This window comes from Lynx canadensis, chromosome D1 (genome assembly GCF_007474595.2).
Source record: "Lynx canadensis isolate LIC74 chromosome D1, mLynCan4.pri.v2, whole genome shotgun sequence".
Taxonomy (NCBI): Eukaryota; Metazoa; Chordata; class Mammalia; order Carnivora; family Felidae; genus Lynx; species Lynx canadensis.
In genome coordinates this window covers 109,832,370-109,857,052 of record NC_044312.2, presented here as the reverse complement: position 1 = coordinate 109,857,052, position 24,683 = coordinate 109,832,370, and the positions used below count along the sequence as shown (strand labels likewise).

The following is a 24,683-nucleotide window of genomic DNA, read 5'->3' as shown; positions in this document are numbered from 1 at the left end:
TCCAAGGACCACAAGAGCCCTCACCTGAGAGCCACTGGTTGTGGAAAAGTCAGAGAAGACAGACAAGAGGAACAGGGAAAAGGATTTTCAGAAGCCAGAGTTGCACTTGCCTTGGGAAACAGCCCCATCTCTTCCAAGGACCACCACTTGCAGCCAGGAGTCCTCAAGAAGAGGTCTGCCACTGCTCCCAGGAGGGACTCCAACGGGGCCCCTGGGCTGGGATTCAGCTGGGGAGAAGTTCTCATACTTGGGAAAACAGAAGTTTCCTTAAATGTTCACAGCTCTCCAGACCCACAGTGTGGAATCCCAGAATGAATGGGATTGCCAGAGGGGAAAACCCAGAGAGAAGAGGGAGGGAGAGACAAGAGGTCCCTAAGACATGGCTAATGAGGTTGGGTGCCGGGCGCCACTGAAAAAAAGTTGTGGCAGAAGAAAAAATAATAAATGGTGGCTGACAAAACAGGAGGCAAAAGGAAGTGTCTGGGTTCGGAGCACCTGGGTGGCATCCAACACTTGATTTCAGCTCAGGACATGATCTCACAGTTGGTGGGTTTGAGTCCCACATAGGGCTCTGCACTGCCTTTGGGATTCTCTCTTTGCCTCTCTCTCTGCCCCTCCACCTCCTCGTGTTCTCTCTCTCTCAAAATAAATAGATATTAAAAAAAAAAAGTGTCTGGGTTCCCTGAAATGCAGTGCAAAGCCACTGGAGTTATACACAATGTTGGTGCAGTTCGTGGATGAACAATTTTTATTTTAATTGCTACGTATGCTCTTTTTCTAGCAAACTTCTATTTATGACAAATGTATCTTACTTTCCATACTTTACAAGAGCACGAATAGAGTGGTTAAGAGTATAGACTTGGAGCCAGACCACAAGTCTGAACCTAGACTCTGCCACATTACTGTGTGACCTTACACAAGTTACATAGCCACTCTGTGCTTCAGTTTCCTCATCTGCAATGTGGGATAGTAACAGAAGCTGCCGTGCAGTTATTATCTTGAGGATTAAGTGAAGTATTGCATGTAAAATGTTTAGAAAAGAGCCTGGGACTTAATAAATGACTATATGGGTATTACCTAATATGATTACGTTTTTAATGAAGTTTAAAAGTGAATAAAACTTTTATTTTATTTTTATTTATTTATTTTTAACGTTTATTTATTTTTGGGACAGAGAGAGACAGAGCATGAACGGGGGAGGGGCAGAGAGAGAGGGAGACACAGAATCGGAAACAGGCTCCAGGCTCCGAGCCATCAGCCCAGAGCCTGACGCGGGGCTCGAACTCACGGACCGCGAGATCGTGACCCGGCTGAAGTCGGACGCTTAACCGACTGCGCCACCCAGGCGCCCCTATTTATTTATTTTTAAATGTTCATTTATTTTCGAGACAGAGAGAGACAGAGCATGAACGGGGGAGGGGCAGAGAGAGAGAGGGAGACACAGAATCCGAAGCAGGCTCCAGGCTCTGAGCCATCAGCACAGAGCCCGATGCAGGGCTCGAACTCACGGACCGTGAGATCGTGACCTGAGCCGAAATCGGACGCTCAACCGACTGAGCCACCCAGGGGCCCCTGAATAAAACTTTTAAAAAGTATCTGGTAAATGACAGTACAAATGGTTTATGGACATAGCAGAGATTGAGAGGTCACACAAAAATGACGGAATCTGGCAAAGATTTTCACGCTGTTCTCCCAGGAGCCCCAGGACTTTTGGGAGGGCCTATAGTCTGGGCTAAGCATCTTTGGCTGCTCTTCTACATATGCGTCACCGTTGGGCCTTCAAGATGTTTGAAGAGTGTTCTGTGGTTTTAAACCAAAGTTTGAACACTAGACGTTTAAGAGTTTAGAAGATGGGGGGGAAAGGTTTAGAAGAGAGAAAAGCTAATGGGGGTGTTGCTCCCTTCAGTTTGCTAAGAGGTTTAGTCATAAAAGGGTTAATTCCAGCTGTCACTCCAGAAGGGAGGTGGGAGGAGGCCAGGGGCTGGCTGTGGGCAGCATCCAGGAGCAGCTCTTGCAATGCTCTGGAGGAAGCATAGGGGACACAGCCTGGGCCCCATGCTCAAAAGGGTGGTTCCCAGGAATCAAGGGAGCTGGAAAGCAACAAGCATAGGTTTGGCAGCATAGGGCAAGAAAGAGCAGGGTTCAAGGGCTGGGGCTGGAGGCAAAGCCAGCAGCCGTGACCGAGCAACAGGCAAGGCCGGGGGGAGTGGGAGCAGAGCCAGGCACGTCTTAGCCAAGGCCAGCTAACTGTAAAACCGCCTGCCCGGTTCCAAGAAGGCAGGGTAAGGGGCAAAGTTTGTATTCTGACAGTCCGCTGTGTCAAAAAAAACCCCAGTTTTGTCATGGATGAGCAAGCATGACAAGGTCCAGTGGGGGGAAGGGTACGGGGCAAAACGGTAAGTGGGGAGGCCCAGAAACCCTGGCCCCACACATTAGTCCTTGGATATTGGCCATCCCTGTGAGAGGAGGGGCTTGGCTGGGCAGCTTCCAGGGGCCCCGTTTGGCCTCAGATGCACAGCCACTGCTCCCTTGACCTCCCATGTGCCACGTTCTGCGCCAAGCACTTTATTAGATTAATTAAGAGTCTTTTACTTGTGAGTAAAGAAATCAACTCAAGCCAGATTAATTTCAAAAGGGGGGAGGGGGCGCTGCATGGGGAAAATCCAGGAGTGTCTCTTGACCGCCCCCCCTCCCTGGTCAGGAAGTAGCTGGCCACAGGAAAGGTCCAGAGTGGGGACCCTGGAGCGTCTGGCATTATCCAACAACTCTCAGGTTCTCCCTGTGCGTCTGCCTCATCCCTCTCCTCAGCAGACAGTCTTTTTCTGATACTCAGTTGACAAGGCGGGGGGAAGAGGGCCGCCTGCAGCCCCCGTATTCCTATGTTACAGGTCCATCCACAGGGAGGAACTAAAGCAGGATCTGCCCTGACAGAAATATGAGTGCTGGGGCCCAGCACTGACCCTGAGGAGGAGGACGCAGCCCTCGGGAAGTGTGTGGATTTGAATCCAGTTTTGCTTGGCTCCAAAGGGAAGAGGTGGTCCTCAAAGGGAGGAGACAGGTAGGGGAACCGTGTTCACCAAGGCCATAAAGAGACGTTGTTGGGACACGGACAAAAGCCAACGTTCTCTATGAAAATAAAACTTTAATTTGCCAAGGCGCCATCACAGTAACCCCACACACCCTGTACCCGAGTTCTCCTGGGACTGGGCAAGCAGGGCCTCCCTGCCCGCTCTCTGCAAGTGGAGGTGCTCAGCTGGGAGAACAGTCACACATCCGAGGCTGAGGCCGTGCTCAGAGGTGGGAAGGGGACTTGGCCGGCTCCTTTCGTCCCTCACCAGCGATGGGCCGGTGTCGCTCCTCCCAGATAGTGAGGCCGTCGCAGGAGCAGATCTGCTTGGGGTTCTGGAAAAGGCCAGCGGAGCGTGCGATGATGCCACAGGCCAACCTGAGGAAGAATGTGTGGTCAGGAGCGGGCGCTGTAAACTGGTCTGGGCTCCTCCAGGGCTGCCCGTGCACCACTGGCACAGCACAGCCTCCTGCCGGGGGTGGCATCACTCACCTCTCTCCTGAGTTCCCTGTGACCTTGGATAAGGGATGGCCACCCCGGCCCAGGTCGTCTTCTCCCTCATCGATGACCAGGCTTCGGCCAATCACATCCCACACCTTTGAGGGCAGATAACAGCCTCAGACAGTGGACCTGTTAGGAAAGGTCCCCACCCTCTTTTCCACCTCACCTTCAGCTGCTCATCCTCTATCCTGAAGACAGCTCGGCCATCAGTGTCAGCGCAGACATTCCCCAGGTCTCCTCGGTGCTGCGGTGACATACAGGGGTGAGGAGAGGGGCACATGGGGCACAGCCACCAGCTTCTGGCTTCCCAGTATCTGATTCCCCTTCCCCAAAAGTATCAGTGCCCTCCTCTGGGTGCAGTCTGGTAAGATAAGGAATGGCCTTAGGATGCCACAGGATGGCAACTAGATGCTCCCTCCCCGGGACTGAAATCCTGGCCAGTGACCCCCTTCCTAGGAAGTCATGCCCACTGGACCAGACTGTTTCTCCTACAAGGTTGTCACCCTCCCTGCAACCCAGCCTCAAAAGCCAGCCTGGTTCCTTCTTCTTTACAAGGCCCGTTCTCCAGCCTCTCGTTGACTCTAAGCCCTTGGCGGTCTTCATGCAATTCCCCTGGGCTTAAGTTGGCCAGGTTTGGCTTCCTGACCACAGGAAGCAGCCAGCACTGGTCCCTGACTCCCAGCCTCCAGGAACACAGAGAAGAAACACAGGGAGCAAGGAGCCTATCCTGCCCTCCCCCAGAAGTTGGCTCTGCCTACCTTTTCCCTTTGAAGGTAATAACAAATGTCCTAACACATATACCAAGCACTTCCTCCATCAGACACACTTTGCTGGCATGCTGTAGCGTGCACATGCAGTCCTCACCCTCAAGGAGCTCGAAGCATGGTGGGGAGACAGACGTCGAACAGACTAGCGATTATGAAACACAGAGTTAGTACGGCAGCGAGTAGGTTTGCAGGTGACTGGACCTTACTGGGAAGTCACGGAAGCCCACGTCTGTACAGATAAATTGTGCCCGATCGGACGCTTTAGGCAGAAGCAAGTGCCTGTGCCTGTGCGGGCTGGTGCACATGGCTTTGCTGTGAAGAATGGTCACAAAGCATGTCACTGGGGGACGGGGGTGACAAGCAGCAAGAAGTGCCACTTCTGCTTTATCTTGTTTTCCAGAGAGACATCTGCTGCTTACACCTGGCGCTTTTTGTTATCCTGCGGTGGGGGCCTTTATGGCAGAAAGATCAAGGAAGGGGAGGTGATACTGAGCCTTGAGGAGCATCTTCAGGATTGGGCTGAGACAGCAAGCAGCCTAGCAATACGGCTCAAGAGCCATGACCCAGCAGCACGGTCCACTCCTGCCCCTGCACTTGGGCAAGTAGAACTGGGCCGCAGGGCCTTGAATGTCACACCAAGCAGCTGGCCAGGGTCTATGCCCTTAGGAGCTGGGGAGCCAAGAAGGGCTTTGGGCAGGGGCATGGCATGGTTACTCTGTGCTTTGGGGCAACCTCTAGCACAGCGCACGAAGAGGAAGGATTGGGGGGAGGCAAGAGAAGGGAAGGCAGCTTGGGGACCAGTTACGAGAGGTGCAAAGGGACAGCCAGGCTCTGGTGTAAACCCCCACACTGAATTCACTTCCAGCTGGGCAAAAGCAGATGCAGAAATCCAAAAGGAACTTGTCAGTCACCATGGCAGCCTTGGCAGCCCAGCTCTTGCTCAAGTCTTTATCTCTATCAAGGACCTGTGGACAGTAGAGCAGCTGGCCCCAGCCCCTTCTCATCCCCCGCCCTGAGGGGCCCTGGGCTACAGCAAGGCTGCAAGATGGTCTCTCACCCTTCCGGTCTCCACTCCCTAACAGACATAGTGCTGCCAGTTCCCAACTGCTCCCTGTTGGTTCATGCCGCAGGGCCTCTGCCTATGGAGTCGCCCCCACCCCCACCCCCACCCATCTGTGCCTGACATTCCCACTCTCTGTTCTTCACCTGCTTAATTCTTGCGCAGCACCTTGCAAGGCTCGAGGTGCTCTAAGATGCACCTTCCCTGTACTGACGTCCCTCTGTGTTCTTCCACTGTGCACGTGCTAGACCTAGCATCACTTACTAGGCTAGGTTACAAAGATAGAATGGTTCCGTCTCGGATGCCCTCTCTTGCGTACTCGCTCTGGGGGAAGCCCAGCTGCCGTGTTGTGAGCTGCCCTAGGAAGAGGCCCACGTGGCAAAGGACTGATGTCTCTGGCCAACAGCCAGGGAGGACCCAAGGCCTGCCAACAGTGACATGAGCCTTGCGATGATTGCAGCCCCGGCCAACACCTTGATTATAGTCACCCCAAGCCAGAGGCCCCCAGCTAAGCTGCACCCATGTTCCTGCTCCGGAGAAATGGAGATGAATGCTTGTTGTTTTAAACCCCCAAGTTGGGAATGATTTGATTCACGGCGATAGGTCACTGCTACATGGGGCACAAACACAGCACCACACAGTGGACCCAACAGAAACCCTTCTCTGGCTTCCCAGGGTGGGAGGGGAAAGGAGTCAAACTTTTGACCATCGGAAATGTGAGGGAGCTGTCAAAAGTCCAAGAAATCAGGTACATGAGTTAAGAAACATGTACCATAGCTTCATTTGTTCTGTGGCAGAAGGCTACAAACCTTCATCAGATAGAAATTACAAATCCAGGAAGCCTGTGAGTCCTGGGAGGGTGTAAAGAGGGGCTGCCAGGTCCCGGGAGAGGGACCAGGCCCCAGAGCCTGCCCTGGTACTGAATCTCCGAGTGCAGAGGGAACACATACCCCAGAAGTGAAGGAGATGTGACCGGGTGTTAGGAAACATTAAATCCCTGAGTGAGGGCAATCATCCTGGAGGACACCCAGGACAAAGGTTTAATTCAGTCTTCAACACCTTCTCTAACATTCACTAATCTCCACATAAAGGAGAAAAAGCAGGCCTTCCTCAGTTCTCAGACCTTGCAGGCCAGAACCCAGCAGGACTGCACTAACGTTTAGTTGGCCTCCAATGGTCATTTTTGCAATGACCCTGCTGTTATGGCTACAAGTACCGGTTTTCCATTCTCTGTGGCAGTATTAGGTTTCTTGTTAAAAATAAACCGACCTTAATTACATGAAACGATGTCTTGATTTGCTTCAAAATAATGGTGGAGAAAGGCTGGAGATGTAGATGAAAAATGACTGGCCATGGGGCACCTGGGTGGCTCAGTCGGTTAAGCGTCCGACTTCGGCTCAGGTCATGATCACACGGTTTGTGATTTCAAGCCCCATGTCGGGCTCTGTGCTGACAACCTGGAGCCTGGAGCCTGCTTCAGATTCTGTGTTTCCCTTGCTCTCTGCCCCTCCCCGACTCATGCTCTGTCTCTGTCTCTCAAAAATAAACATTAAAAGGGGCGCCTGGGTGGCGCAGTCGGTTAAGCGTCCGACTTCAGCCAGGTCACGATGTCGCGGTCCGCGAGTTCGAGCCCCGCATCGGGCTCTGGGCTGACGGCTCGGAGCCTGGAGCCTGTTTCCGATTCTGTGTCTCCCTCTCTCTCTGCCCCTCCCCCGTTCATGCTCTGTCTCTCTCTGTCCCAAAAATAAATAAACGTTGAAAAAAAAAAAATAAATAAACATTAAAAAAAAAAAAAAAACACTGGCCATGAATTGGTCACTGTTGAAACTGGGTGATAGGGACACGGGAGTTTAGGACAAGTTTCTCTCCTTTGGAATGTTTGAAACCTTCCATGATAGATTATAGCATTAAAAGTAACCCAATTTGGGGCGCCTGGGTGGCTCAGTCGGTTGAGCGTCCGGCTTCGGCTCAGGTCATGATCTCACGGTCCGTGAGTTTGAGCCCCACGTCAGGCTCTGTGCCGACAGTTCAGAGCCTGGAGCCTGCTTCAGATTCTGTGTCTCCCTCTCTCTCTGCCCCTTCCCCGCTCATGCTCTGCCTCTGTCTCTCAAAACTGAATAAACATTAACAAAAATTAAAAAAAAAAAATAACCCAATTTACCTAAGGAAAAACCTGAGTTAACTTACAGGAAACTGTGGAATAACTAACAGAACAAGCAATACTCAGATAAGCAAAAACCAAGGCAGCATAGAACTCACTGCCGACGGGAAACAATTCTCTGGTGAAAAACAAAACTCCAAGCTGGGAGTTGCACCATCAGAAATGGCCTTTTTAGTTCAGGCAAAATCTTCAACTTCCACACCTTCAGTTCTCAGAAAGCCTTCTCCCACTGCCCATGTCCTTGGGTTCAGGCCGGATTGGGTGCTTGCCCTGGGCTCCCGGGGCCTCCCACAGGCTCCTGCAAGGGTCATCTCACTGCTCTGCAACCATGGGGTCCTCAAGGGTCTCCCTCACCAGACTGTGAGCTCTTGGGGTTAGGCCTCAACCACAGGGAGGGTCAATGTTTCTAAATTGGAACAAAATAAAATGAGGGGACCCCACCAAAATGGAATTGTCCGCTAACGCCCCAGGAACAATCTGCCCTGCCTGAGGCCTCGGGCCCCCTTGCAGCCTAAACTTCACCCAGATGGACACTTACCCGGTCAGAGTCCTCGGGGCCCCCATGAGATGCTCCATCAGGGTTAAAGTGGTCTCCACAGCTAAGAACAAAAGGTAAGCAGGAGGGCAGCAAAACAGTGGCTCGCAGGCCATCCTCTCTATTTATTTCACCCACTCACTCAGCAAACAGACTTACTCTGTACCAGGCTCTGGGCTGAGGGCACGGAGAAGAATCAGATGTGGGTTCTGCCCTCAATAAACTTTTGGGGGAGACACAGATGAGTAAGCAACTAATTGCATCACAGCATGACAAACACCATGACATGGAGACCTGCCCTTCTGTGTCTAGTAGGAGTTACTTCCTTCTCAGAGGCAGTAAGGTGGCTACGAGCAGGAATATCAAGGTTCAAATCCCACCCTACCATGTACATGCCCTGGGGCCTTTGACTGAGCCTCAGTTTCCTCATCTGTAGACTGGGTGTGTGTGTATATGCCTTACAGTACTTGTGAGGAACAAGTGTGAAAGCCTGTGTAGACGGCCGAACACAGCCTCTGCACGGAGTGGGTGCACAACTGGGGGAATGAAGATGCCACCGGGGAAGTTACAGATGACTTACCTGCTGCAGTTCCCTGTGAGGTCCCCAAACTGATGGACGTGGAGTCCGTGCAGCCCAGGCTCCAGGCCATCAATGGTCCCCTCGATGAGGCAGCGCTCGGGGGTCAGCTGTAGGAAGCGCACCACCCCTTGCACAGGGCCAGGCCCCTCCAGAATGGCAACTGCTGCCCCCAGATTCTCTGCAAGGTATCAAGACACCTGGGCTGGCTCGCCACCTCAGCCCCACACCTTCATCAGCTCAAAAAGGGCAAGGAGAGAGCCCCGCATAACTCTCATGCCTTCCCCGAGGCCACCTGAACCCCCAACCTCCGAATCCTACAGTTTAGATGTGTACCAGCCCCCTCCCTCCCAGAGAAGCCAAGGCCAGGGCTGTAGCGGCTACTCACGCAATAGGCCACTGCCCATGCCCTTGAGCACCGCCTGCCGCCCTGTGCCTTCTAAAAGGGCCTGCACCTCCTGGCTGGGCAGGGTGGTCTGCACCAGGACCATCTGGTTCTGCAACTGCACCTCCACACTCTGGACACCTGTGGGGAGAGGGGGGGCATGGGCAACAGAGGGCTGACACCCCATCCTCATCTTCACCAACCTCCCCACAGCTGGAGGCAAGCTGGGAAGCTGCCTGCTGGCTGTTTAAGGCCCTCAACCTCTCTGATAAATAAATCTTTATAAATAAAGTGGGGAGAATGCCACTTCACCTCCAGGGTTATTGTGTGTCCCTGTTATAAGCCAGGAGTTATTTGTAACTTAAGAAACACAGGTAATTACTTAAGATGTTTTCATAAAAGTGGGCCATCAGTATTTCATTATTTATGATAGCCCAGAGGAGAAAACAACCCACATGCCCATCAACTGATGAATGTGCATCCAGGGGCGCCCGTGTGGCTCAGCCGATTGAGCGTCCAACTTAGGCTCAGGTCATGATCTCATGGTTCATGGGTTCGAGCCCCACATCAGGCTCACTTCTGTCAGCGTGGAGCCTGCTTCGGATCCTCTGTCCCACCCCCCACCCCCAACCCCGTCCCTCCTCCGCTGGTACTATCTCAAAACTAAACAAACATTTAAAAAAAAAAAAAAGGAAATGTGCATCAATACAATGGAATATTTCTCAACCATAAAGAGATAAAAAGGAATCAAAGGGCTGATAATGCTACCACAGGGATGCACCTAGAAAATATCATGTTAAGTGAGAATCAGTCACAGAAGACCACACATTAGATGATGCCATTATGGACAAAACGTCCAAAATAGGAAAACCTATAGAGACAACAGATTGGGGGGTGGGGGAATAGGAGGGTGATCGCCAAAGTGTACAATTCCTTCATGAGGGGATGAAATGTACAATTGATAGTGGTGATGGCTGCACAACCCTGATCATATTAAAAACCACTGAATTGTATACTTAAAATGGGTGTATTTTAGGATATCTGAATTACCTATCAACAAAACTGTCACACACATCTAAAAGGGGGGGGGGCTGGGTGGTTAAATGTCAGACTCTTGGTGTGGGCTCAGCTCAAAATCTCACATTTCGTGACATCGAGCCCCATGTCAGGCTCTACACTGACAGCACGGAGCCTACTTGGGGTTCTCTCTCTCTCCTTCTCACTCTGCCCCTGCTCCTGTTCTCTCCCTCTCTCTCAAAGTAAATTAATTTAAAAGGGCGGGGGGCTGGGGCACCTGGGTGGCTCAGTCGGTTGAGTGTCCAACTCTTGATTTTGGATCAGGTCATGATCCCAGGGTCAAGAGATTGAGCCCTGCATTGGGCTCTGTGCTGAGAGTGGAGCCTGCTTGAGATTCTCTCTTTCTCTCCCTCTGCCCCTCCCTACTGCATGCACATGTGCTCCCTCCCTAAAATAAATAAAATAAAATAAATAAAATAAAATAAAATAAAATAAAATAAAATAAAATAAAATAAAGTAAAGTAAAGTAAAATACAATACAATACAATAAAATACAATAAAATAAATAAAAGGGGGGTGCTATCACCATCATCATGAGAGCTAACATTTGCACACATGTACTGTGGGCTTTTTATACTCTACCCATATTAGCTCATTTGATACTCAAGTAACCCTGTGAGGTGGGTACTAACATCCCTGTTTTACAGATGAGAAAACTGCAGAGACTTAAGAACCTTGCTCAAATGCACGGTGTAGTAAATCAGGGAACTGGAATTCATCTCAGGCAGCCTAGCTCTGGAAACCTGCCCAGACACTCAGCTCACCCTGAGAAGCAGCCCCTCCTCTGTCCTCCTGTAGGAGCTCCCTTTTCCCCCAAGTAACTCACGCTGCACTGCTTACAGTCCCCTGTGAGTGCAGGAGCTCTGTGTGGTCCACAGGGGTCAGCCTCCAAAGTCAGTGTGTCTCAGGTGCCCTCCAAATCCCTGAAGTGACCCTATGTACACACAGACTGCGGGATGATTGACCCACGCCTAGCTTTGAGGGCCATTGAGTCGACTCAAAGAAGGAAGAGAAGGGGCTTCTCTTTCATTCAGATATATGGCCCTCCCAAGCCTTTCAAGAGAGCTCTCAAACCCTTAGCCAGCACACGGGTGATGGGTTGGGAACTATAATGCAGCTTTCACCTGCAGGACTTCCACCATTCTGCTTTCAACTTAGTAAATGTGTCCATTGCTCTGCAGGTTAAGCCCAGGGGAGCCGTGGGCCATCCAGAGAACAAAGGTTAAATAAGCCACTTCACCCTCTTGAGCTGGTGCCCTGTGAACTGAAAGCTACACGGACTACTGGTTTTCCCTTCATCTTTGGTTTCCCTCCTCCATATTCTTTCAACAAATGTGTGCTAAGCATGGAGGAGGCCAGGGTCAGGAAAAGCGCTGGTCCTTGTCCTCAGGGAGCTCACAGGCTGTGGGAGAAGCCAGACTCCGAAGCCAGACTCCCTGTGGATTAACCATCAGGCAGAGATGGGAATAACAGCCCAGGGGGCGAAACTGGGAAATGCTATCAGGGAGAGGTAGCACCTAAGGGACAGGAATCTCTCTCACAGGCTTGTGTCTTCGGATCCCCTGCAGCAGCAGCGACACTGTTGGGGGAGCGGGGGAGGGGCAGAATTTGTAAGACATCAGACGAACACATGCATCCCCTCTCCTGCAAGTACAGGGTGACTCTGTGAGAAGAAAACCCTCCAATTACCAAACTGGCCCTCACTTCAAACAAAATTTTATCCTGAGCCACCAGGTAGCCTGTGAAGCATTGGGCGCTCTGGGTCCACTTAGAGATGCCTTTGGATGCCAATGGCTGCAAAGGGGGTACAGGGAGGGTAATGGGGGAACTCTTGTGGTCTGACTCCAGGGTACGCCAAGAGCTGTGCTCTGTCTGACACACATCAGGATGATGATACTGTCCTCATCTGGCAGGTGAGGAGACGAGGCCGGGAGGGGGGCACAACTGGCTTGGAAGGCAGCCTGTCCAGCCCCAAAGCTGATGTTTGGTCCCCTTGCCACACAGAAAGTAAGGTTGAGCCCCTAAGGCTGATGTTCTGAGGCTTCTGGGGCTCAGATAAGCACACAGTGTGAGAAACTTTTTTATTTGCCTTAATTGACCAGCATACACTAAGCACCTGCCACGTGCCATGTTCCAGGCAGTGCAAATAAACAGGGAACAAGTCAGGTCACATCTCTGACCCATGAAATGGCACGTGTTCCAGTGCAGGGACACAAATGCCCAAAACACACACAACAGAGTTTCAGATAGTGAAAAGCGTGATCAATGAAACAGGTGATAGGGAACAAATGCGGGCCAAGCCACTTAGACTGGTCAAGGAAGGTCTCCTTGAACCTCTAAGTGAAGCCCTGAATGTAGTCAGGTAAGAGTATTCCCACAGAGGGAACAACGCTGGCAAAGACCTTGAGGCAGGAACAACACTGACATGTTCTAAGAAGAGAGGAAGGCCAATGTGGCTAGAGCTGAGAGTAAACAGATACAGGGTGCCAGGGTGGCTCAGTTGGTTAAGCATCCAATTCTTGATTTTGGCTCAGATCATGATCCCAGGGTCATGAGATTTAGTCCTGCTTTGGGCTCCGCACTGGGCATGGAACCTGCTTAAGATTCTCTCTCTCCCTCTGGTCCTTCCCTGCTCATGCATATTCTCTCTCTCTAATACATAAATTAGGTAAGTAAGTGAATAGTTAGATATGAAGCTGTAAGTGGAGACCAGTCAAGCAAGGCCCAAAAGGAAAGAATCTGGATTTTAATTTTAATGCAACGGGAGGCCACTGGGAGAAGCCACAGGGTATAGTGGTTAAGAATGTGGACTCTGGGGCGCCTGGGTGGCGCAGTCGGTTAAGCGTCCGACTTCAGCCAGGTCACGATCTCGCGGTCCGGGAGTTCGAGCCCCGCGTCAGGCTCTGGGCTGATGGCTCGGAGCCTGGAGCCTGTTTCCGATTCTGTGTCTCCCTCTCTCTCTGCCCCTCCCCCGTTCATGCTCTGTCTCTCTCTGTCCCAAAAATAAATAAACGTTGAAAAAAAAAAATTAAAAAAAAAAAAAAAAAGAATGTGGACTCTGGGGGCGCCTGGATGGCCCAGTCGGTTAAGCGTCTGACTTCGGCTCAGGTCATGATCTCGCGGTCCGTGAGTTCGAGCCCCATGTCGGGCTCTGTGCTGACAGCTCAGAGCCTGGAGCCTGTTTCAGATTCTGTGTCTCCCTCTCTCTCTGCCCCTCCCCTGTTCATGCTCTGTCTCTGTCTCAAAAATAAATAAACGTTAAAAAAAAAAAAAAGAATGTGGACTCTGGAGTTGAAATTCTGAGTCTGCCACATACTAGATGTGTGGCCTTAGCCAAGTTACTCAACCTTTCTGTCGAGTTTTCTATTCAGTTTGTTCATCTGCAAATGGAGATACTACTACCTTCTTCAGAGAAATATTAAAGGCCTAAATGAGCAGTGCTTGGCCCATGGGACGCTCTCAAACATTATTACTTCTGGAGGATTTTAAGTAGGGCAGTGATATCATCTAAGTCACAATTTTAAAAATCACCTTGGCTTTTGTATGGAAAAGCTATTGGAGGGGGCTACAGAGGCAACAGGGAGCACAAAGATGAGGTTCTTGTGTGGTTCAGGGAGAGCTAAGGTGACCTGGATTGGTGTGAAGGCCAATGTATGGAAAAAGAGAGGCTAACTTCTGAATATATTTTAGATATACAGCAGACAAGACTTTCTGATGGACTGGCTTCCATGCAAGTGGGTTCCTCTTCTGGGGTCTCCTAAGAGCTGATTCTCTGCTTCTCAAGTGGGAGGGCCCCAGTGGGAAGCTCCCTGTAACTATGCACTTCCTCAACTCTTGACCTTGGTCTGAACTAAGAAGGCTGGCTCCCCAGCTGAGCAAGATTCAGTGCAGCTGGTGCAGAGTGAGGCCAGGCCAGCCCTTGTTTAGCTCAAAGCCTAGTAAGAAAGAAAACATAAGACCACAGGGAACTCTAGGACGTGTGACAAGGGTTCAAGGAAGTGAGCCCTGGGCTTGGAGCTTCTCCCACTTATTTACGAGAAGAGCAGAACCCTCTTCTCCAAAGCCCCAGGCCTCCCAGAGAGGGCAAATCTCTCTCTCTCTCTCTCTCTCTCTCTCTCTCTCTCTGCTTCAATATCTGTCCCCGAATGCCTCTGCCCAATCAGATTGCCACCTGTAAGCCCTTCCTCTCATAATTTCTAAGATTTAGTGAGCTCTTGCTACATGCCAAAGATTTTTCTAAAGTGCTTTACATGTATTAACTAACTTATTCTTCATGACAGTCCTGAAGAGTAGTTTATGGCCATTTAAATGCTGAAGAAACAGGCCCAAGTAGTAACATGCATGAAGTCTAAGTGCCGTTCAGTGGCAAAGAGGAGATCTGACCACAAACATTCTGACTCGAGAGCACATACCCTTACCCACTACTGCTGCCCTATACAGGCTAAGTGCCATCACTGCCCTAGCTTCAGAACCCATCTCATTCATCTCCTCTCAGAACTGATCTTCCATGAGCAAGGCTTCCATGCTTATCATTACCTGAGGGCAGACTATGTCTGAAACATTTGTGAACACTTCTCCCTAAAAAGCCCCCAGTGTCTGGTCCATACCTGCTGAATGACTGGATGAACATTTACCAGAATCAAAGGAAGGCGGTTCCCAGTGCCTTTGCCCTCTCAGATATTTCTGTTGTGCAAGGTCACCTCCAGACCAGTTAACTGGCTTATGAGAATCAGGAGCTGCCTGGGATGGAACAGGGCCAAGGCTGCTGTTTGCGTTGTCAAGATTATGCTGTTGGGCAAGCAAGAGCCGCCGCCGTATCCAGGGAACGCCCTCTGTAGGTGGGGCTATCTATCCTCTGCCTAGCTCCTCATTCCCTGGGCACCTGAGATGCACAATACCAGTGTGTCAGGGCCGGTAGAGGGCTCTGGCAGGGCAGGCTTGAGATCTGTACTCTAGGCTCTGCCTCTGCATCTCCGTATGACTCTGAGAACATTCCTTCCTGTCTCTGGGTCTCAATTTCTACACCTGTAAATGGGAGTAGGGTTGGTCCAAGAGACTTGCCGGCTCCTTCCAGAGGCCTCAAGACTGTCCGCGGTTTTTCTGGCTCTTACCTGCCACCCCTTGTAGGGACGTGCGCACCGCGTCCACGCAGCTCTCGCAAGTCATCTGCACCGCGAACTCCAGCTGCAAGGGCGTCAGGGACGCGCAGATGAGAGCTGGGGACCCCTTCTGCGTGACCCTGCTTCATTACCTCCCCTATGGCCGCCCCGAAGGCCTAGGAAAACGTCTTCACGTGACCCCTCCTCAAGCGCCCTCATTATCAGTCATGATCGCTCCGGGACCAGCACCCCAACCCTCCCACGTCAACGCCAAGAGCCCCGCAAGTCTCGAAGCGGTTTTCCGGGGAGGTCCCAGGCCCCGCCCCAGGTGCCTACTCTTTCCCTTCTTCCTGCGTTAACCCCGGGGTCCGAGGCTCTCTGCCCAGAGAGGCTCCCACACGAGGCCTCGACCCTCACCGTGCAGGCGGTCCCGCGGTCCCCGGAGTCCGAAGCCATCCCGGACCCAGTCACCTGCCAGAAGACCTGAACTGCTCGAGGTCTCAGAGGCAACCCTCCAACTGCGTCGCGGAGAGGCGGGGCCTCGGAAGTCACATTTTGCCCCGCCTCCTGGTGCGCGCGCACGTAACACCCCTCCCGCACGTCTAGCTTTGGCACTCACCGGCTGCGCAGGCGCACTCGGGCCATCCGACCCCTGGTTGCCTTAGTGACCCCTGGTTGCCTTAGTATCCTCCGGCGCTCTTCTGGCCAGACCTCCTGTGCCGCCAGCGCTACAATGGAGCCCTATAAGCCGGACCCCGAGCTCCAGCGGTTTTACCACCGGTTGCTGTGTCCGCTGTCGCTCTTCCCCCGCAAGGCGACATGCTCAGAATCTCAGAAGCGCCTTCCGCCGGAGGTGCCGATGCTGCTGCCCTTGCCGGTCTCACGGCTGACGGCGGAGTCTCTGTGCCGCCAGGTGGCCGAGCGGCTGGCCAATAGTGGGCTGGCGGTGCGCGTGCCTACCGAAGGTCGTCTCCGTTTCACTCAGGTCATCCTGGACGAGCTCAAGTGCAGCTGGCAGGAGCCTCCCCCCGAACCTCGTCTGAACCACTTGAACAACCAGAGACTGCGAAAGCGACTCCAGGTCTACGTGCTGCTCAGCAGTGAGCAGCTCTTCCTACACTACCTGCACCTGCTGAACACCATGTCGACCCCCGCAAGTGTCTTCACTGAATCAGCCACGCTCACCCGTTTAACCTCCAGGCTCGCCAAGGACTGCACAATCTTTCTTACCAGCCCTGAGGTCTATCATTGCTTGTTCGCCGACTTTCTCACCCTGCTGAAGATAGAGCAGGCCCACCGCGGCATGCACAAGCTGCGCCCTGTAGGCTCCACTGGGGCTTTCAAGCTTTTCCCTAGCCCATTGCTTCTCAGCTCCGGCTTCGCCCAAGCACCGTGCTGCACCCTCAACCTGAACTATCTCATCCAACTCAGCCGCCCGCGGGAGTTTCTCAGTGAGCCTGAACTGGATCCACTGAAGGAACTGAAGTCCATCCCGCAACTGAAGAAGAAGAAGCCTCTCCAATGGCTGTCCTCCGTGCAGAAGAAGAGAGAAAGCGACTTCAGTTCCGCACCGATTGTGTCACCGCCCGGGTACTCTGTGGCTCCCACCAGCGGGGCTCCCCCTACCTCCCACTTGCCCCTCTGCTCCCAGTTCCAGAGGGGCCAGTCCATGCCCTCTCTGTGGGAGGGCTGGAAGCTAGCAGATGAATTGGGCGTCCCTCCACTCCCCCCTCGCCCCTTAACCCCGTTGGTCCTGGCTCCAGAGAGCAAACCAGAGCTGGCAGGGGACACGGTGGCTGAGGACCTGAAGCAGATGATAAATAACATGAAATTGGAGAGGACTCACTACTCATCACTGGACACAGGCCTGCCCCCACTCCTAGGGGCCCTGACCCGCCGCCCAGCTGCAGCACATCGCCTGGAGGAGCTGCAGAGAATGTTGAAGGGCCTCGAAGAGGAAGAAGCCACTGGGCAGTGGGGCCTCCAGTGCCCCAAATCCCTTCCATTTCAACCACAGCCGGTGACTGTTACTTTGAAGCTAGGAAATCAGGTTGTGGTCCAAGCAGCTGCTGTGCAGGTCTCTGAGAGAAACTTTTTGGACTCCTTCCACGTTGACAGGGCTGGAGTTCTATACAACCACCTGGCTGGTGAACTAGAACCCAAACTTATTGAGGAAATGGATGTTGGTTGCTTTGTTGGCAATAACATCAGGGAGGTCTACAAGGAGTTGATGAGCCGTGTCTCTCTTGACCACTTCTCTTTTGACCAGGGACCCCTCATTGAGCCTGCAGCCAATAAAGACTGGTCAACATATCTGTCCTCAGCCTTTCTACATCAAGAAAAACAGCATCGCGTCATCAATCCCAAGTTAGCTGGACTTTATTCCCAGAGAGCAAACATTTTACAGTCCACCTCTGATAAGATATCCTCCCTCACATCACTGCAAGCAAGCAAAGGCTGGGAGAAGTGGTCAAACAAAGCCTCGTGGGTGAACTGGTGGAAAGCCACCTTGTCTGTGAGTGACTACTTCAAGTACCTCACCAGCCAGGAGACAGATTTCCTCCACGTCATCTTCCAAATGTATGAAGAGGATGTTCCTGTGGAGGTCAAGGCCCCTGTCAGAGAGTCCGTAAAGATTCGGCGCCCACCTCCCTTGCAGGAAGATGAAGAACCAGACTTTGTGCCAGGAGAGTGGGACTGGAACACCGTGCTGGGGCACAGGCTAGGAACCAAGAGGAGCGGCCCCCTGGGAGAACCCTACAAAATCCTGAATCTGCAGAAGCGTCTGGAGCGGCTGTGGTCCATGCTTGAGGTCCCTGACAAGGATCGGCTGGACATGGCCATCAAGTACAGCTCCAACGCTCGTCTGAGGCAGCTGCCTTCGTTGGTGAGTGCCTGGGAGCAAGCCCTGAAACCCATTCAGCTGCGGGAAATGTTGATGGGGAAACTGGAATGGTTTGAGCGACAAGCCTCTGACCCCAACCGCTTCTTCCAAAAGACTGACATGGACCTGAGTCGCCTCCTGGAGGAGAATCAGTTCCGCAGCCGCCTACACAGAAAGATCAGTCTAGTGCAGACCCCTCTGGCTTCCCTCCTGGAGGAGATTGAGTTAGTTTTTGGTGAGCCAGTGACCTTTAAGGGGCGGCGATACTTGGACAAGATGAAGCATGACAAGGTGGAGATGCTCTACTGGCTACAGCAGCGGCGACGGGTCCGCCACCTGGCCCGGGCTCAGAAAGCCTCCCACCAGCCAGGGCTGTTCCAGAAGCTCAGCAGCCAGCCTCTAATAGCTCCTGGGAATACTCCCATTATTCTTTGACAAGGCCAAGTGCCCTCAAATCCCCCCCTCACCCCCAAGCATCCAGCAGATCCTCCAGACCCCTTGGGTGCTTTAGAAGATATAGGAGTGCAGGATTCAGGAACATTGTTTTCCAACTACCAAGGGACTGAGATTAATACTTTATTTTGACGTGAGGTTCGCATAATGCATCCCCAAGCCCAGAAACCCAGTATACCCCTTTATTTCAAGCCATGCACAATAGAGCCAAAATCTCATATATCAAAAGAACCGAGACTCTCCCTTGGAGTTCATTGTAATGGGAAATGTCAGACAGAGGAAAACCTTCACCTTTGGAACACCTCAGCTTAGCATTTATCATACTACATTAAATTGGCTGATTAGAGTCCCAAATCAAGAGGTTCTGTGGCATGAGGCTTATGAGCTATTGCTCTTGGGGTGTCAGGGTGGCTCAGTCAAGCATCTCACTCTTGATTTCAGGTAATGATCTCACGGTTCATGGGCTCGAGCCCCACGTAAGGCTCTGGGCTGACCGCATGGAGCCTGCTTGGGATTCTTTCTTCTTCTCTCTCAGCCTCTCCCCTGCTCGTGTGCATGCTCTGCCTCAAAAATAAATGAATAAACGTTAAGAAAATGATAATAAAAGAGCTGGGGCCCTGGAGTAGGAAATATGGATTTAAATCCTGGCTTTGTAACCTCAGCCAAATTACCTAACTCCTCTGTACCTGGACCATCATATGTCAGATAAAGGGGCTAGGTGGCTAGGTCCAGCTTGTTACTTACACTTCTAGGATCCTGTTGGTAGAGGTAAAAATCTGTATTACATTTTTACCAGTTAACACAAGCACGTGGTACAAAGAACAAAAGGGTATATACTGAAAAGTGAGTCTCCTTCCCATCCCTACCTCCCATACCCCAGTTCCCCCACTGTGGGACCATCACCAGTTCTTGTGCATCTTTCCATTCTCTTATTCAGCAAATAGTCACCGAGCACCTACTAGGTGACACATGCTTGGTCTGTATCACTAAACAACAAAGATCCCTACCCTTCGTAGAGTATATACCTACGTTACTTGGGAGAAACAGACCATAAACCGTAAACATAGTACCCAAGCACACAGAATAATAGAATGTTAGAAGGCGATAAGCACTGTGGACTAAAGAAAAAGGAGAGTAGGGTAAGAGGAAACAGGGTGAGGGATGTCATTTTAATTAGGGCGGTCAGTGCAGGCCTCACTGGGAAGGTAAGGATTGAACAACGTCTTGAAGGAGGGAAGAAGTGAGCCCTGTAGACATTGAGGATAACCTCCTTGACACCCACTACAAAGCCCTAAGGCAGGCAGGTACCTAGAGTGTTCCAGAAAAGCAAGGAGGATAACTTCGTTGACACCCACTGCACAGCCCTAAGGCAGGTGGGTGCCTGGAGTGTTCCAGAAAAGCAAGATGGCCAGTGCAGGTGCAGTGGAGCACAGGGGAGATGAGTCAGAGGAGTCAACACGATGCTAAGGGGTAGGTTAGATTATGTAAGGCCTCATAGGCTAATGTATGAACTAGTTCAGAGAGACCCTGTACATATATGAGCATATATGCTTATGTTATCTATGCATATGTTTATAACTACACCAATAGTAGTAACGCCCTACACTGCTCTCTTGCCCCATTTCTTATTTCACGTAACATGCCTTGAGCTCGTTCCATATCCATACACACAGAGCTGCCTTATTCTCTTTGATAGCTATATAGTATTCCACGGTGTGTAATTTTATTTATTTAACTAGTTCCTCATTCATGGACATTTAAAATGCAAAATGTTCTAGAAAACATCCTTGTTCACCTATTTAGAATGTGCAACTATTTCTATAGTTTAAATTCCTGGAAGTGGAATTATGTCTAAGTATAAGCATTTGGTGGTAACAATTTGCAGTATCATCAACATTGCATGAGTACATTTCTTTCCCCACTCTCACCAACAGAATGTTATCAAATTTTTCAACCTTTACCATCCAGCAGGTGAAAAACAGTAACTCATTTGAGTTGTGTTCTCATTTCTCTTATGAGTGAATTTGCATCTTTTCTGTTTAAAAACTGTATTCCCTTCTCTGTAAAACGTCCATGCGCTTTGCCCACTTTTCAACTGGTTTTGACTATTTTTTTTCTTGATTTTTCAGAGCTCTTTACGTATTCAGGAAATTTAGCTGACATGTTAGTAGTTAACATTAAGTTCTTACCTTGTTCAGAACACTTTCCTGCATGTTAATCACTATTTTATGCTAAGGAAATGAAGGCTCAAGTAAGTAAAGTTGCTTCCCCAGGGTCATAAAGGTACTAAGTGGGGGAGCCAGGACTCAAGCCCAGGACTGACCCAAAAACTCAGAAGCCTGCATGTGCCTTTTTGGTGTACTGATTCTGTGAGATATGGTAAAAGAGCCCTTAGATACAGCCTGGCTCACCTGCCGGCATAGCATAGGTAGCGTGAACGCCTTCACTCATCGTTGGCTGACACACAAACGTCAACTTTGTTTTGGTTTCCCAACAAAACAGCATTTCTCAAACATCTCCACCCAAATTCCCCTTGGAATGGAGGAACATAAACATTTTGGTTAGGTACGAGGGATTGGGGTGGTCGAGGAGGGTGTACTGATGCGGGGAAGCAGTGCTAGCTAGCCTGAGGCCTGAGAAATTTCTTTGAAGTATTTTATTTTTGAAATTTATGCAAAATTTGCATTCTACTCCATGGTATGTCCAGTTTTAAAATATAAAATGATGCTTGAAATCGCTTATCTTTGAATTAACCTGGCCCTCCGAGCAGATGTGCTATATGTAGCATTCATAGTGTGGCTTCACGTCTCTTCTTGTGCTGCTTCTCCAGAAGTTATACCTAACCCAGTTGAGCAATGCTTCAGCAGAGGTCAGCAAACTTTTTCCGTAGAGGGCCAGATAGTAAATATTTTAGGCTTTGTGAGCTATGTGTTCTCTCTCATGAGCCTCAATTTTGCTTTTGTGGTGTGAAAGCAATTATAGACAATGTATAGGTACATGGGCAGGGCTGTGTTCCAATAAAATCGTATTTACCAACACAGGGCCAGATTTTGCCCTCATGCTGTAGTTTGCTAACCAAAACGCCAGCACATCAGCCCCTGTAAAAAGCAAAAGACACTCAGGAGGAGTGAGACAGGAAGCTTAGTGTGGCATTTCCCAAAGTGTGTTGCATAGTAAACTAATCCTGGGTGATAGTCCTGGAATAAGGTTTCCATGGTCAAACATTTTTGGGAAACATCACATATACATTTCCGCATTCCCTCAGAGACTGACAGTACGTATTGGCATATTGAAAGCTCTGATAAATCTTGCAAAAAATACACTTCTTTAACTTTGACCAAAGAACCCTCTTATTGCTCGATAGCCATTATGATTACTGGGAAAGTCTTGGGGGAAACAGTATCTCACTGTGAATTAGTCCTTTGGAATTCTCATTGACAGTTCTAGATAGTGTTAGTGCCCAGAGATAGGACAAAGAGGGTACATTCCTAGATACACAGGTCTACTTGGGATATCTGGGCCTCAAGTGGCATAAAAGGGTATCTTAAAACCCAAGACAGGCTTGAGATGACAAGCCACAGGAGATGGAGACTCTTAGACCTGCTTCAAAGCACTCCCTCAGTAGATTCTGCCCTTCTACCCGGCATTCAGATGTGGAAATATATAGACCTAGGACCACCTCTCCCAAAGTTCCAGACCTAAACCCGTGGCTGTGTGATCCTCCCTGTGCTGATCCTATTTGTGGCTTATGAAGTGCTTTTCACATTCATTCAGCTGAGAATCAGTTGAGTGTGACTTGCTCCTAAAGGGGTAGAGTCTTGACTTAAACCCAGGTTTGGAGACTTCAAATCCTTTGCCTTGGTTGCCTGGCTGCAGTGAGGACCCTTGCTCTGTGCCAAGCTCCAAGCAGCCACGAGGCCCCTGAGCCCATCCCAGCAAACTCAGCTGTGCCGAGAACTGTTTGTGAAGTGTCATGCTCAGGTGCTTTAGGGATATTATTTCATTTAATCCTGAGAAACATCTTGCAAAGAGAAGGCATTATTACCTCCCTCTGGGGAGACTGGACTCCAGGAAACTGGATGAAAATCAATCCTCTAAATTCCTGAGGATTTTTGTAGACATTTCAGTTTTGCCCCTGCCAGAGGCCATCAGAAAAATACATTAAATCTGGCTGGGGTGATTGCTGCAGCCTTTTTGCTGCCCAGGCAAGGGGCAGGGCCCAAGCCCATAAAAGCCCAACATCTTCTCTATTTGCTACGACATTAAAAGGATGATTTGTTCATTTGTCTGTTTAAGTATATATATTAGGGGCGCTGGGTGGCTCAGTCGGTTGAGCATCCAACTTCAGCTCAGGTCTGATCTCACTATTCATGGGTTTCAGCTCTGCGTGGGGCTCTGGGCTGACAGCTTGGAGCCTGGAGGCTGCTTTCGGATTCTGGGTCTCCCTCTCTCTCTGCTCCTCCCCTGCTTGCGCTCGATCTCTCTCTTTCTCAAAACTAAATAAACATTAAATTTTTTTTTAATATATATATTACCAGTTATCTAACTTAACATTCATCTCATCATATATTAACAGAAATAACACATTTTTGTAAAAACTAACTTTTCCAAAACAAAAACTGTAGGGAAGACTGGCTGTTTTAGTCTTTTGCAAATCTTTTTAATGTCTGGCTTAAGGGAGATCGCTGGATTCTCCTATCTGTTTCTGCATACATCTGTTGTAATATCATGGGTCACATAGCCTCTGGAAAAACCCTACTCTTGAAAGAGTGAGGTAGAAAAGGCAAATAATGTCTTAGCAGTATTATGAAAATAGTTTTGACACCATGAAACCCTAGAAAGGGTCTGGAGGCCCTATTTGTAATATTTTGTTGTTGTTTTAAGTAGAAGAAGGGGCAGACATGGGGCAAGGGCAGTGGTGAGGGTAGTGGTAGGGGCAGAGGGACATTACTGGATCAGGGAACTACTGGCCAGTTACTGGGGCAACGGCAGTAGAAGCAGGGAGACGGGGCGGGGGGGGGGGTGGCGGGTTGATCAGGAATATCTGTTTTGTTTATAGAATGTCAAGGGCAAGGCCAGAGGGAAAACTACCACTTAAAAGAAAAAATTGATCATCTGCTGGTCGAACAGAATGGTTTTTGGTGATCTGGCCACTCTGGGAAGCTGAGAACCAGAGAGCCCGAAACCGAGTGCTGAGGCACACGGGTGCTGGTGGGGACCAGATTTGAGCCCAGGTACTTCTAACTCCACTAAGCCACAGCCCCACCCCTCCTGGCCTTGAGGTTTCTGTGTTTGGTCCACCTTTTCCTTGTCTATCCTGTCATTCACCAAGCACTTTTCTTCATGCTGACTCACTTTTGTAAGCTTATTTTTTTAAAAAGCAATTTAAACCATATTACCAATACCTATATAGTGATTGATTATGAAACGCCAGCCTCGGTTCTACACACCTTACCATACAGTTATTCATTTAGTCCCTCATGGCAATGCAATGAAGCAGGTACTACTATTATTTCAAGGTCCAGATGAGGGAGCTGAGGCACAGAGTGGTTATATAACTTGCCCAGGGTCACATAACTAGGATCATGGCAGAGTCTGAATTCAGACCCAGGGTTCTGACTCCCCAGTACATGCTCCTAACCACTACACTCTTATCTTAAAATATAGAAAACAAGTCTGCCCAGTGAGGCCCACGGGATGAAGCTTCATATGATCAAATTTACTTTCATGATTGCCTAAACGCTGAGGTAATCAGGCTTTCTCTCGCAGCTCACCTGATTCCCAGAATGACTCTGAGGCCCTTATTGCTATTCTTTCAGATTTAGAGTGCTTCCCCTGAGCCTCTCCCAAGGGCCAGAGGCTCTGCCTGGAGGAGGGAGGTAGGGAATGGAGGAAATCAGAGAGACGCAGTCCCTGTTGCCGATGCATCTAAAGTTTGGTGAAGAATATAATTTCAACAATGTAGCAAGCGAAGGGTACAGTGGGACCCCACAAAAAGGCCATTCAACAGAACTGGTGGGGGAGGGGTAGGAACAGTGGTAAGTGAGAAGTGAGGGAGATGATTTCATTTCAGAAATACCAAATAAAAGCTGTGCTGTCTAGTTAACAATAGGTTAC

The 24,683-nt window shown here is 50.2% G+C and overlaps 2 protein-coding genes across 2 annotated transcripts; one reads left to right on the top strand and one right to left on the bottom strand.

Moving 5' to 3' along the window:
* Positions 1–3,122: 3,122 nt before the first annotated feature.
* On the bottom strand, positions 3,123–15,758 carry CCS (copper chaperone for superoxide dismutase). Its single transcript, XM_030331816.1, has 8 exons — positions 15,647–15,758; positions 15,242–15,314; positions 9,057–9,194; positions 8,672–8,849; positions 8,095–8,155; positions 3,735–3,812; positions 3,560–3,663; positions 3,123–3,445 (listed from the first exon to the last, which is right to left on the bottom strand). Exons 1-8 carry the CDS (start codon positions 15,683–15,685, stop codon positions 3,292–3,294), a joined length of 825 nt encoding a protein of 274 aa, XP_030187676.1. The 5' UTR covers positions 15,686–15,758; the 3' UTR covers positions 3,123–3,291.
* A 93-nt stretch (positions 15,759–15,851) lies between these two features.
* CCDC87 (coiled-coil domain containing 87) lies at positions 15,852–19,009 on the top strand. The gene is given in 2 exon segments (XM_030332740.1): positions 15,852–18,491; positions 18,493–19,009. Coding segments are annotated over 2 exon segments (2,553 nt in total). The 5' UTR covers positions 15,852–15,962; the 3' UTR covers positions 18,517–19,009.
* The last annotated feature ends 5,674 nt before the right edge of the window (positions 19,010–24,683 follow it).

Bases quoted from the DNA above. Each gene is read 5' to 3' on its own strand.
- CCS (XM_030331816.1), bottom strand. From the start codon at position 15,685: ATGGCTTCGGACTCCGGGGACCGCGGGACCGCCTGCACG. The intron at 9,195-15,241 runs GTAAGAGCCAGA...CTCTCCCCACAG, and splicing joins GTCCCTACAAGGGGTGGCAG to GTGTCCAGAGTGTGGAGGTG. The intron at 3,446-3,559 runs GTGAGTGATGCC...ATTCTTCCTCAG, and splicing joins ACAGGGAACTCAGGAGAGAG to GTTGGCCTGTGGCATCATCG.